General features: G+C 41.0%; 1 protein-coding gene and 1 long non-coding RNA gene across 3 annotated transcripts; one reads left to right on the forward strand and one right to left on the reverse strand.

Annotated features, from left to right (window-relative positions):
* Positions 1-546: 546 nt before the first annotated feature.
* On the reverse strand, positions 547-1,450 carry LOC308634571. The gene is made up of 4 exons (XR_014019031.1): positions 1,324-1,450; positions 956-1,082; positions 794-841; positions 547-682 (listed from the first exon to the last, which is right to left on the reverse strand). It is a non-coding gene; the product is annotated as an uncharacterized lncRNA (long non-coding RNA).
* ZBED3 (zinc finger BED-type containing 3) lies at positions 1,318-11,843 on the forward strand. Of its 2 annotated transcripts, XM_081268293.1 has the most exons (4): positions 1,318-1,460; positions 4,251-4,375; positions 7,731-7,804; positions 9,772-11,843. In XM_081268293.1, exon 4 carries the CDS (start codon positions 9,786-9,788, stop codon positions 10,491-10,493), a length of 708 nt encoding a protein of 235 aa, XP_081124419.1. In that variant the 5' UTR covers positions 1,318-1,460; positions 4,251-4,375; positions 7,731-7,804; positions 9,772-9,785; the 3' UTR covers positions 10,494-11,843. The 2 variants fall into 2 exon arrangements, with proteins under 2 accessions (XP_081124419.1, XP_081124418.1); XM_081268292.1 differs by lacking the exon at positions 7,731-7,804.
* Positions 11,844-12,420: the final 577 nt, after the last annotated feature.

Consider the following 12,420-nt stretch of genomic DNA (forward strand, 5'->3'; position numbering starts at 1 on the left):
CAAACTTAAAAAGTTGTTCACATAGTAAAACATGAATTAATACAGTTTTAACCTGATTCCCTTATTCTGGTTATTTTTCTTTTAATGAAATGTCTATAGCCATAAGTATCATTTCAGTTGGATTAAAAAAAAATAGTAACCTAAAAGTTAACATTTACATTGCAAATTTCTCTTTAAAAGACACCCAACTAGTTTTTTCTTCTGAAATCATTCTTGGGATGGTAAGGAGAAATTCTATTAAATAGACTTTGCAACTCTAATTTCTAGAAAGGATCAGGTTAAAAATATTAATTGAGGGTCTGGGGGTGCAGCTCAGTGGTAGAGCAGTCATTTAGCACTTAGCTTAGTATCTTGGGTTAGATCCATAGCATCAAAATGACAAAACAAACACAAGGAAAACTTGAACCAAAGCAGGATGGGTGAGTTGTATTACTGCACTCAGTAATTCTTGTTCTGTTTTAAGATAATTATACATCTCTGCTCATTCTCACCTGACTTGCAAATATTCCTTACAGGTGTATGGAAGTATGCTTTCTTGGCCTTGGGCAGCAAGCCTGGTCATGTGATTTTGCTTTGGTCAATAAAATGCAACCAGAATTCAGGCCCCCACAATGTTTTAAGAGCAGCATGTGTCAGTTGTGTACAAGAGCTGATAGTTTCATCCAGGAACTTGGCAAGACTCCTGTCAAATATGGCAGATTGAAATTGGCCATGGTGGGAGGGAGTATTTACACCATTGAAATAGCAAACATTACAAATCAGGACTTTCCCCTCTGCCCTAAAGTTGGTTTACCAGCACTCCAGTGAGCATGTTTCAAAAAGTTAATCTTTGACCTGGATCCTGGAATAAAGAAATTGGTAGAGTCGAGTCAAGCCTGCAATGTAACTGATGTAATTTTCTTCAGAAATAGAGCTTTATTATTATAAATCACTGAGTTGTAGGGGCTGTTTGTACCTGAGTATAAACTAGGCAAACTGGTACACCATGCTGGTGGTGGACGCCAAAGAGCTCTGCCTTTATCTGTCCAGACCTTGCTTGGAGGGGATTTCTTCTAACAACTTGTGACTTCACAGCCCAGAACCTGAAAGGATGAAAACTGCGCTCAGAGCTCTAGACAGACAGGGAATCCAGGTCTTGGAAGGTTAACGCAAAGACATAAAATAGTAGTCACATTTTAAACTTCACTAAGCTGCCGCATCACTTAAAAACCCTGGCAAACACGTCTATCCTTCGTGGGCCTGGATGATTTTAAGAGTAACTCCCCCACCGCGTTCTCTTAAAGGCCACCGCTAGTCTCCATCCTCCTTCTCACTCCCACACACTTGAATTGAGCGCTGTGTCTTTAAGGGGGAAGCGGAGGTTTCCGTTCGGGACAAAATGTCTGCGAGGAGCCTGGAGGGGATGGGCGATCAGGACTCGCGACCCGCAGGGGACTCCCGCCCGTGTCGCGGGCCTCGCGGTGAGTGTGGGCCTGGTATCCCGCGAGCCGCGCCGGGGCCAGCGGCCGGGGCGTGGCAGGCCGCAGCGGGAAGGTCGGGGGCCGCGCGGGGTTGCTGCGACGTGAACCCGAACGTCGCGGCCACCCGCCAGGGATCGCGGGGACCACGGGTACGCCGGTTGGCCGCAGACGCCCAACCCGCGCATCGACAGGCTGCGCTGTGCAGGGGTGCTGGGCGTGCCCTGCGCTATTGTCGTTATTGCAGAAGATGCATTGGATGCGGGGTTCTACGTAGAGGCCCTGCTTGCTTTCTTTCCATCACCTCCTTTTTTCACCTTCTTACAGACTCTCTCCAACAAACTTTTTCGAAATATCGAAAACCATCACCACTTTCCTACTGTCTCTTTATAAAGTTTTGCTTTTATTGTTGCAGTGAGACTGTTAACAGCGCTAAGGGCTGGGCGCCCTGCAGTGGGCCCTTTCTTTAATTGGGACTTTTGTTAATGTGTCCCACCTGTGGAGAGAGAACCCCAATGCCAGCCAGATGCTCAAACTAGAGTCCCCACCCCCACTCCTTCTGCTGTGGTCTTCAAACAAAAGGATTTCCTGATCTTTTCGGAGTATACCAGAGCAGTTAGCTGCAAATACTTTGCTGTAAATACTGTAAATACAGAAGCCAAAAGTGCAAAGCTTTACCAACCAGTGTTTTCTCCACTCCTAGAAAGAAAAAAAAAAAAAAGTATTTGCAACCAATTGGACTTCCAAATAGCCCAAATTACAAAGTTAAGGTGTTGAAGAGCAGCTGTTGCAGAATTGCTTGATAAGTTGACATAATTAGAGCCATTATTTGCTATATATTTTATCCATATTAGTAGTTTTTCTGGCCAAAAAGTAGTTCAAGGCAACTGGCAACAGAAAGCATACAATATGTAAAAATGCTAAGAGCCCAAACTGGTTCTCAATTTAAAAATCTTTTTTTGAGTTACAAAGGCCTTCGAAGTAGGGCACCTTTAAATCCCTCTAATTCATATTAAATTATGCATTTCTACAAGATAAAATGAATGGCCACCTTTCCTTTTAGAACCTTATGTGAAATAAAGTAATGCAGATCTGAAATAAAGGTCCACTTTATAGCAGAATGTTTTACAATTTTCATTTTTAAAAATGCATTAATAGAGAGAGAGTGCTCCATTGCCTTTTAGTAATGGTAGAAAGATCTAAGAATTTGGCTTATGACATTTAGGGCACACCTCTGATTCACCAGATAATTAGCTGTGGGTCCAGTAAATTTTTTCAATCCACAAATAACCTTTTTCTAAATGTTTTTACACTTAACTCTTTATTCCCCAACCTAGGTATTCACATTTTACAGTTTAGAGTTATTTTTACTTGCTTTTGAAAGCTGTAAGCCTCATAATTGCAAACTAATTTTTCTAATTGTCTGGATTTGTTTATAGATACATGAATACGTGGCAGCAACCTAATAGGTCAACAGAGATGAACAGATAACAATGAACTGTGATTTCTTGACATTTCAGTGGCCAAAGCTAATTATTTCTTTTACTTATTATGTTCTACTTTGGTTTGTCACTGGTGGATGGAATAAATGAAAATCTTTCTTAGTGTTTTCACACAGTCTGTATAAATTTCACATTAGTGTGGACTTCTCACCTAATCCAGAGCTCAACCAACGTATATTTGTGTTTCTCCCTGACTAATCCAACTAAAGTGATTAGCCATGACTGCAGAAGGACAAATGGAGCTATAATTCAGTTGTTCTTTTGAGAACATTATTTGGTTCTTTGGTCTTTAGCATGCTTAATATTTTTTATGGGTATAAGCATAAATATATAAAATTAGCTTTCATAGGGAGTTCATAGGATGACTACACATATTAAAGCAATGTGGGTCTGAGATAAATGTCTTCTTAAGAAAAGAATGCTTTACAATTTATATTTTTTAAAATGCATTAATAAGGGACGGGGGTATGTGTAGTTTAGTGATAGAAGACCCTGGGTTCAATCACCAGAACTAAAAAACAAAGACCTTGAAAGTCTCTGCCTTTTAGCTAATGACAGAAATATCTGTTTGATTTATAATAATATTTATATAATATTTACAAAATTGAGCTCTTTTTTCACTCTCTACATTGGTATTCAGGGAGATCATACTGAGGCTCTCAAGCTTTAACCTGATAGATTATTAGAACTTCTTCAGGATCAGACTCAAATGCAGAGATATTAGTGTGAATTTTTTGTTTTCACAGTCTTAGACATCATATCTTCCAGACGATGGATGCTCAAAATAAAATTCAGCATAGGAGTGTTTTAGAGGCATGGTACCAATAATAACACCCTTTCCCTTTCCAGAAAATATCTAAAATATACATTTGTATCATGAGGATTCCCCCCATTGAAGACCACAAAAATTTCCATTGTTGAATTTGTTTCATGCTGGCAGTACTTTTATGTAGCTTCAAGATATTTTATTCTTTAGTTATACACTAAAGCATTGAAATTTTATTGGCATCAATCACTAATGGTAATAACAGTAATGGGTTTTGTTGGTACTGGGCTTTGGTGGTAGATAACACAGTGAATTTTATACCCAGTGGGGAAGGGCAGAGAAGAGATGCTGAGCACTATCAAGGTTAGTATGAGACAACAAGGCCTTGGTGCCAAGGAGCTGCCCCTTGCCTTCCCCTTCTGCTTTGTGAACAAGGTATGATGGAATTCATCCTAATGAGTGAATACTGATCTGATCTTTATCAGGATATCAGAATTATTGTTGAAAACATTTTTTCCCCACCAGGTGGTGAGCTTCCTGAAGGCAGAGAATACATGGTGTTGTTGAAATGCTCAGCGGCAGGCATGCGCATTTGACCCTGGGCAGGTGCACAGTGAGCATTTGAACAGAGCTGGGTGGAATGAATGAATGTAAGCAAAGTAATAACATTTGTTGGCACCTTCGTAGTTGTTTTAAAAAATGTTTAAGGAGGGCTGGGGATGTGGCTCAAGCAGTAGCGTGCTTGCTTGGCATGCGTGCGGCCCGGATTCGATCCTCAGCACCACATACCAACAAAGATGTTGTGTCCGCGGAGAACTAAAAAATAAATATTAAAATTCTCTCTCTCTCTCTCTCTCTCTCTCTGTTTAAAATAAAAAATTCTTTCTCTCTCTCACTAAAAAAAAAATGTTTAAGGAAATATTAAGGGAGCTCTTATTTTCCATTATTAGCTAATCACACAAAAAATGCCCATGTTTTGTTATTGAGTACTTGGAAAGGGACAAGTACATATCACAGGCTTCAGCTAACTAAACCCTTCCCATTATCTCCTTTGGCCTAAGTGATGGGCAACTTATTTTACATGAAAGTCAGTTTAGAAGTAAAAATAAATTTGGAGAATGAAGGCTTTGGATTTGTTATTCTTTTTTATTTGCTTTTTGTATTAAGAAAGTTCTGAGGGAAATCCTCCAGTTTAGACAGAATGTCCAACAGAAAAACAGATTTTAGCCACTAAAATTGCAATGTGGGTATGTCTAAACAGTAAATACTGGTAGCTTCTTTGTTGTTCATGCCTTAAATTTATATAACACTGAGGAGTCTAGCAGTGAGATCATTTGCATTATCTGATTTTAGTCACTTGTTTTTTAAATTTTTTGTTGTTGATGGACCTTTTTATTCATTTATTTATATGCAGTGCTGAGAATCGAACCATGTGAGGCAAGCACTCTACCACTGAGCTGTGATGTAAGACCTAGCCACTTGTTTAATGGCAGATAATCTTTACAGTTTCCCTGACACGTGGGGAGATTGAGACTCAATTAGCTGTGCTACATAGGGCCAGGTTAATTTCATTGAAAACAGCCAAGGCAATGAATGAGGTGTGCTGCTCTCTCCTTGTGTCCTGTACCTCCTGTGGATATAGAATCTCCTTCTGCTTAGGCAGGGCACTGACACTAAGCATCTCCACACACTGAGTTTCCTCCAGGATAGATGGCAGCATTCTATGCATGTAGATCTTCCAAGAAGCCAGCAATGGGCTTCCCAATGAGACTGGGAAGTCCCCTCCAGCTTCCATAGGTAAGGGTGGCATACCTATGGTTTACATTATGAGGCGTCCCCCAAAAGCTCAGGTGTGAGAAATACTAGAACATTTAGAAGTGAAATGATTGGGTTATGAGAGTCTTAACTTAATCAGTGCATTAATCCACTGATGGGGATTAACTGGGTGGTAATTCTAGGCTGGTAGTATGTGGAGGAGGTGGGTCATTGGGGGTGTGCCTTTGGGGTATATATTTTGTATCTGGTGAGTAGAGTCCCTCTCTGCTTCCTGTTAGTTATGTCCTGAGCCGCATTCCTCTACCAGACTCTTCCACCATAATTTTCTGCCACATCTTGGGCCCAGAGCAATGGAGCCGCCATAAGAGGACTGAGACCTCTGAAGCCACAAGCCCCAAGTAAATTTTTCCCTCTCTAAAATTGTTTTTTTTTGAGGCTTTTTTGTCACAGTGGCAAAACAGCTAACTAAAACACCTTGCCTGAGCTCATATGCCTGAGGAGCCAAGCATTGTTTTGTAGTTACTTTTTATTTATATATAGATCCTTCCATACACACACACACACACACACACACACACACACACTCTGCCTAAAAGTATGTATATGATCATATGCATAAGTACCTTTTTTTCTTTTGCTTTTGTGTCTCCCTCTTCCTCTTTTCCCTCCTTTCATATCAGCTACCACCACATCAAATCAGGGTCTCCTTCCTTATTTTTCTTCATATATATTTATACAGATGGGCCCCAACTTGCAATGATTCAACTTAGGATTTTTTCGACTTTACAATGGTGTGAAAGTTATGTGCTTTTGAACAACCAATTAAAAAAAACAATAAAAAAGACATTAAAATAAAACTTGAAAACTTGTTGGAAAATTAAAAAAAAAAGTTATGTGCATTCTGTACAAACCATACTTTGAACTTGACCTTTTTCTGGGATAGCAATGTGCAGTACAATACTCATGTGATGTGGGCAGCAGCAATAGCTGCAGCTCCCAGTCAGCCATGTGATCACAAAGGGTAACAACTAATACTCTACAGTGTACTGCACTGCTAAACTAGGATGTTGAATGGGCTAAGTATATTAAATGCACTTTCTGCTTACAATATTTTCAACTTATATTTATTGGGATGTTACCCCATCTCAAGTTGAAGAGCATTTGTATGTTGATAATTTCTATACAGATGTATTATTTAATGAGATCATTTTATACACACTTTTCTACATTTTGCTTTTCTGTCTGAACAGTTCCTTCAGAAATTCCTCTAGGACATCTGGCAGAGCTTCCCTCCTTTTAAATGGGTACATAATATTCCCTGGTATGACCAGATATTATGAGCCCAGCCACTGTGATGTTAAGCATTTCCATGTTTCTTTTTTGCTATTATAAATAAGGTTTCAATAAACACCTTACCACATATGACTTTGTATATTGGTGCTTTTAGTTTTACAGAATAGATATTATTATCTATTTTTAATTAATATGGAAATTATCAGATTGCATTCCCCAAAGCTGTCATATCTTCACTAATAATGTGTGAGTATGTTCTTTTCTCAGCTTCCCTTCTAGCTTTGGCTGTTAAACCTCTTCACTTTTGTTAGAATGATGGATACAAAATGATCTTACTGTTATTCTTATACAATCTCCCTGAATATGAGATGTGTGTTTTTACAAGTTTCCCGGCCATTTGAGTTCATTCTTTGATCATCTGCCTGCTCTTATTTCTTGCCCATTTTTCTATTTGGTGGCATGTTTTGTTCATGTCCGTTTGTGAGAGCTTTCTGCATGTTCTATTGTGACTCAGGAGTTTCCCAGACACTCTCTTCCAAGTTAGATGGCTGAAAGTAGGATCAGTTGAGATGACTTCAAGGATGTCCTGTAGAGCTGGGCAGGCTGTATGACTGTGTTCGTCAACTGTGGGTCATTCTTTGGATACTGAGTCTGAAAAGAAGAACATATTGAGCCAGAATGCAGCCCACTGTGGAGGACTGAGAAGGTGAAGCAGTCTCATACCATACTGCTTTCTACCGGTTAAGACCTCCAACAGCGAAGGGTTGCCCAGGCAGAGGATGTCCCTCTGCCAACTTCGGAGGGGCAGCACTCTGCTGGCCGACATTTGTGGTACTACTTGTCCATGGCTCAGATGAGGCTTTCCACTAAATCCACAGGGTCATGACAGTAAAATCAGTGCTTCTCACTCTCTGCCCATCTTAACTCTTATAACAGATGGCATTCACACAGGTGACACTCCTCTGGATATCCCAGAATTTTCAAGAAACCAAGAGACAACTTGCACAGAGGTAAAAAGCATGATAGAAATGGGTCACCTCTGGCACTCTTAGGGGAAATATCAGCAAAGATGACTCTCAGGCTTTGGCACAGAGAATCTACAGGTTGCATACAGTTTCCAGCACCTACCTCAAGAAAGCATATCAAAATGCAAAACAGTAGTCTTGATGTTACTGAAAAATATTAATTTTTTAAAAACTTATGAAATAAACCACAGAAATTCATTGCAACACTACCTCCGCTTTTGTATATACCCATTAATTTAAAAAAATAAAGAACTACGGAAAGATTATACACAGTGTAAAAGGAAATAGAATTCTAAAAAGGAAAAAAGCACAGAAAACTTGAGGATTAAGAAAAATGTTTCTAATTCTAAAATCTTGTTCTGTTTACCAACCATAATTGTTACCTTTCTTGAAGGTATCTATAACCTCTCATCCCACCTACTCCTACTTTCAGGACTTCAGCAATTTAATAAATCCCTTGAGGGAAATGTAGGATTTTATTTCTAAAAAACTTTTACTTATCATGAATAACCACATTTAAATTAAGTCCTGTGTATCAGAAGATGCATAGCCATTTTTTATGCTAGAAGAGATCAAATATTTGTCTTTTATGATGATTGATTCTGATAGACTATCTTTTTTTAATGTGAGAGAGCTGCTAAATGGCATGAGTGGACTTGCTTGGTGGGTAAAAGAACAAATTAGGTTTAAAAAATTTTAATGCATCTCTAACAAGATTATTAGCAATTGAATTAAAAGCTTATACTAACTGCTATTATTATAGTGGCTTATCTTTCCTGTTCTCATCTTTGTCTTCAGTAATTCCCAGTTGTGTTTAACTAGAGAGATTCTGGAACTTTTATCATCTCCACTGCTACTGATTTAGAACCTGACAGTATACACAGGCACTGGACAGTTCACTGATCCAGCTTCTTCCACCTTAACCTTGACATTAAGATAAGTTGTCAGAAGAGCTTAAGGGATCTGTCATATGTTCTCTTATTGTTTTTAAATTTTCAAAGTAAGATTATCCAGAATCATACATTTGGATCTTCATCAACTTATTCCTAAACAAAAAACTTCACCTTTCCTCCACCCTTTTTTGGATATGTTATTGTAATAGTGAGTTGGTTTCATAATATAAAACACTGCAGTGATAGTTATCACCTTACATTTGAACCCCTTTAACACAGATAATTAGTTAGACAAAACAACACACTGTTTTCTTTTTCTTCCTTAGGTACAAGTATTGTGCAAAGCTTCAGAACTTGCAAATATACAGAGGGACCATTTAGTTAGGTTGAGAAATGAATATAACTAGTTTGGGCTGGGCATTCCTGTAATCCCAGCAATTCCAGAGGCTGAGGTCAGATTGCAAGTTCCAGGCCAGTTTGGGCAATTCAGTGAGACCTTGTCTCAAAATAAAAAATAAGAGCTGAGGTTGTAGCTCAGTGATAGAGCACCACTTTCAACCCCCAATACCCAGAAGGAAAAAGAAAGGCTGTTCACCACTGGCACTTCCACAGCTTAAGTTTAAAAACAAAATTTTCATTTCCCAAAATTTATTTTCTGCTTGTTTCTAAAGTTTAGTCTGCAACACTGTTGAGAATGATACATAAAAGAACCTCACCCTTTTTCTGAAAAGAAAAATAGTGTGTGTGTTAACTAGTCTTAAAACTACAACACTTATTTAAGCTAGTTTTTTTCAGCTCAAGAACCTTAGTTTCTCACAATTAGTATAAATACATGGGACATGGGGACCCATTGGATTCCAAAGAGAATTCCTAAGGCTGGACAATTGTAACATGTTTTTGTGATGCATCAGCACTTAACACTGTTAAGGAGAAAGAAACCCAGACAACTATTGCCTTTGCACATGAAAGGGAGGCAAGGTTTCTTCATTGGCTAACTACAATCATAGTTTTGTGTGTAGATGATGATAATGATTCCCTTTCTTCCCCCTCTGGATGCAGACACTGCAGAAGGAATGAGGAGTGAGGAGCTGGCTGTGACCATGGGAGAAAGCAGTAAGCAAGACTACGCGGAAGCACCCTGTGGCGGGTGTGCAGGTCTGCATCTGGCGCCAGCCGGCCTGCTGGGAGCACCATACTCCGAGGCCTGGGGATACTTTCATTTGGCCCCGGCACGTACAGGGCACCCGTCAGACCATTGGGCCACCTGCCGGCTCTGCAGAGAACGGGTGGGACGTGGCCCTGGCTTCCAGGCGGGAACCTCCACACTGTGGAAGCATCTGAAGAGCACGCACCGCCGGGAGCTGGAGAAGAGCGGTGCCGGGTGCTCACCGCCTACTCCACCCTGTCTGCTGCGGCCCTCCAACCCAGCCGCAGCCGCAGAAGGTGACTGGGCAAACTTGTTAGAGCAGATGTGTGCGCTGGCAGTGCGCTGCAGCAGACGCGAGCAGGAGCTAGAGCGGCGCGAGGCAGCGGTGGAGCTGGGTGAGCGCGCCCTGGAGTGCAGGCGCAGGGAGCTTCAGGAGCAGGAACGCGCCGCAGTCCGAGCGCGCCTTGAGTTACAGGCTGAGCGAGCAGCTCTGGAGGCGCGGCTGGGGGAGCTGGCAGAGGTGAGGCATCGCGAGGGCTCCCAGCACTGGGCCCCTGCGTCGCCCCTGCCTTTCAAAGAGGAGGCCGAGGAGGGAAGGGATGATGGGTGCGTTGTCACGAAGGTCCTGCTGTAGAGGACCTTGGTTACTTCCACCAGCGCGTGGCAGCGCTCCTGCAAGTGGGACTCGGACCAGTGCTCTCGACATCTCCTGGGCACAGAATGAAGTGTCGCTGCCACCAAATGTGGGTCTTCCACGCGATTCTGATACCAGAGTAGAACCAAAACCATTTATTCTCCAGGTACCTGGGAAAGAGCCCCTTTGGCTTCCTGTGCTGTCAGGCTTTGTCGGGCATAGGAATGGAGTTGCATAGCAGAGGAAAACAGCCCTAGTCACTCCGGTGCAGGGCCACTTAGGACTGGTGACTAAAAGGACAGAAGCTTCTTTATACACTAAGGACTTATTATACTATGTGCCTATATACCATACCAGCCCAAGGAGAGGGCACGGAAATGAGGATAAAGGTTTTTACCCACAGGACAGTTTTACTCATCAAATGCATAATGTTTGCCCAGTACCAAGTTGTGGGAGAAAAAAATGCTCTTTAGAGTTCTCTATATTTATTATCTCTAGAACTTATCAGGGCTGACTGCCCAGTTTTATTCCCCTGCCTCCACTTGTTCAACCAGTGCCAGGTGCAACCTGTTTCACCTTGTTGTATTCAAATCCAGTGGCAGGTATAGTACTTTTCCCCTTCCTGCCACCATAATAGCAAGACATCTTATCACTAGGAAGAGCATTTCCTTCCCCACATCTTCATGGACCTCACTTCTGGGCCAAACCAGAAAGCATCCTTCCATCTAAGGCTACATCTTCCTGCCATGTTTTCACACCCTTTCTTTTCCACACAGGTGTTTGCTCTCCTAGCATTCTTCCCTTTCCTGAGTATCTTCCTCAGCTATGTTCAGTTTTTCTGTACTGAAAAAATTCAGCCCAGCAGGGTCAAGTAATCCTTGCTGCTTCTACTTCCTCCCCATTTATTACTTCTTCACTGCTGGTCGGCGTTCCATGCAACATTCCACAGTCTTATTTTGATTCGTCTCTCCCTTTTATAATCCCTTCTTTGGTAGGTGGAACCTGCTTTTCCTCCAAAGAATTGCTTTTCCTGGTTGAGCTGGTTCCCAAATAGTTTTCCCTCAGGCCTCCTTTGTACTCATTAATATTGAAAATCTCCATCAGGGCAAAGTTAGTAAAATCAATACCCCATATATATGTACCCTCTACCTACATTGAACAATTGTTAATATTTTGCCTTATTGACATTTTCTTCTCTGTGCCCTATGCATGTGTAAACAATGTTCCACCCAAAAGGATTTCAGTATGTATTGCCCAAGAATGAAGCCACGATTACAGTAACTTTTGTATAGCCTCTAATACAAGTCCTGAAACAAGATGCCCCCATTGTATGAAGAATCACTTTTTTTTTTTAAAGAACAAGGTCCGAAGTCCATGCATTACTACTAGTTATAACTTACATCTCATAGTTTAGAACAGCCTCCTGATGATTTGTCCCCCATGACACACTTTTTGAAGCTTCTACCTATATTCTGTATTTGGCTGATTATTTTCCAGGACGATTTCTATTCTATACTCCTTGCTCATCTTATACAGCTACAATGAACTGTTCCAGCAACTCCTATCTCCAGGCTCAACTGGGTATAACCCTTCATGCCCAGTCCCATTATATGTCACTTGCCCCTATTTGCATATCTTCCCATCACAAATGGAAGGCGGAAACTATTCAACTGCATCCTTTTACAAAAAGCGAATATTTTCTAGGCACTTAAAGTATACCAGGCACATAATACACATTCTACATGTATTATCTCACTTTATTCTTACAGCAGCTCCATGGGGGAGAGATTGACACTATATTTTACAAATAAGAAAAGGGAGATAAAGGGGTTAAGTAGCTTGTGCAAGATCACAGCTAGTGAGTAGGGATGGGATCCAAATGTAATAAGTCCTTCAGGATGCAATTCTCCTTCCAGAGAGCTCCACA

The sequence above is a fragment of the Spermophilus citellus genome (assembly GCF_964194105.1).
Source record: "Spermophilus citellus genome assembly, chromosome: 1".
Taxonomy (NCBI): Eukaryota; Metazoa; Chordata; class Mammalia; order Rodentia; family Sciuridae; genus Spermophilus; species Spermophilus citellus.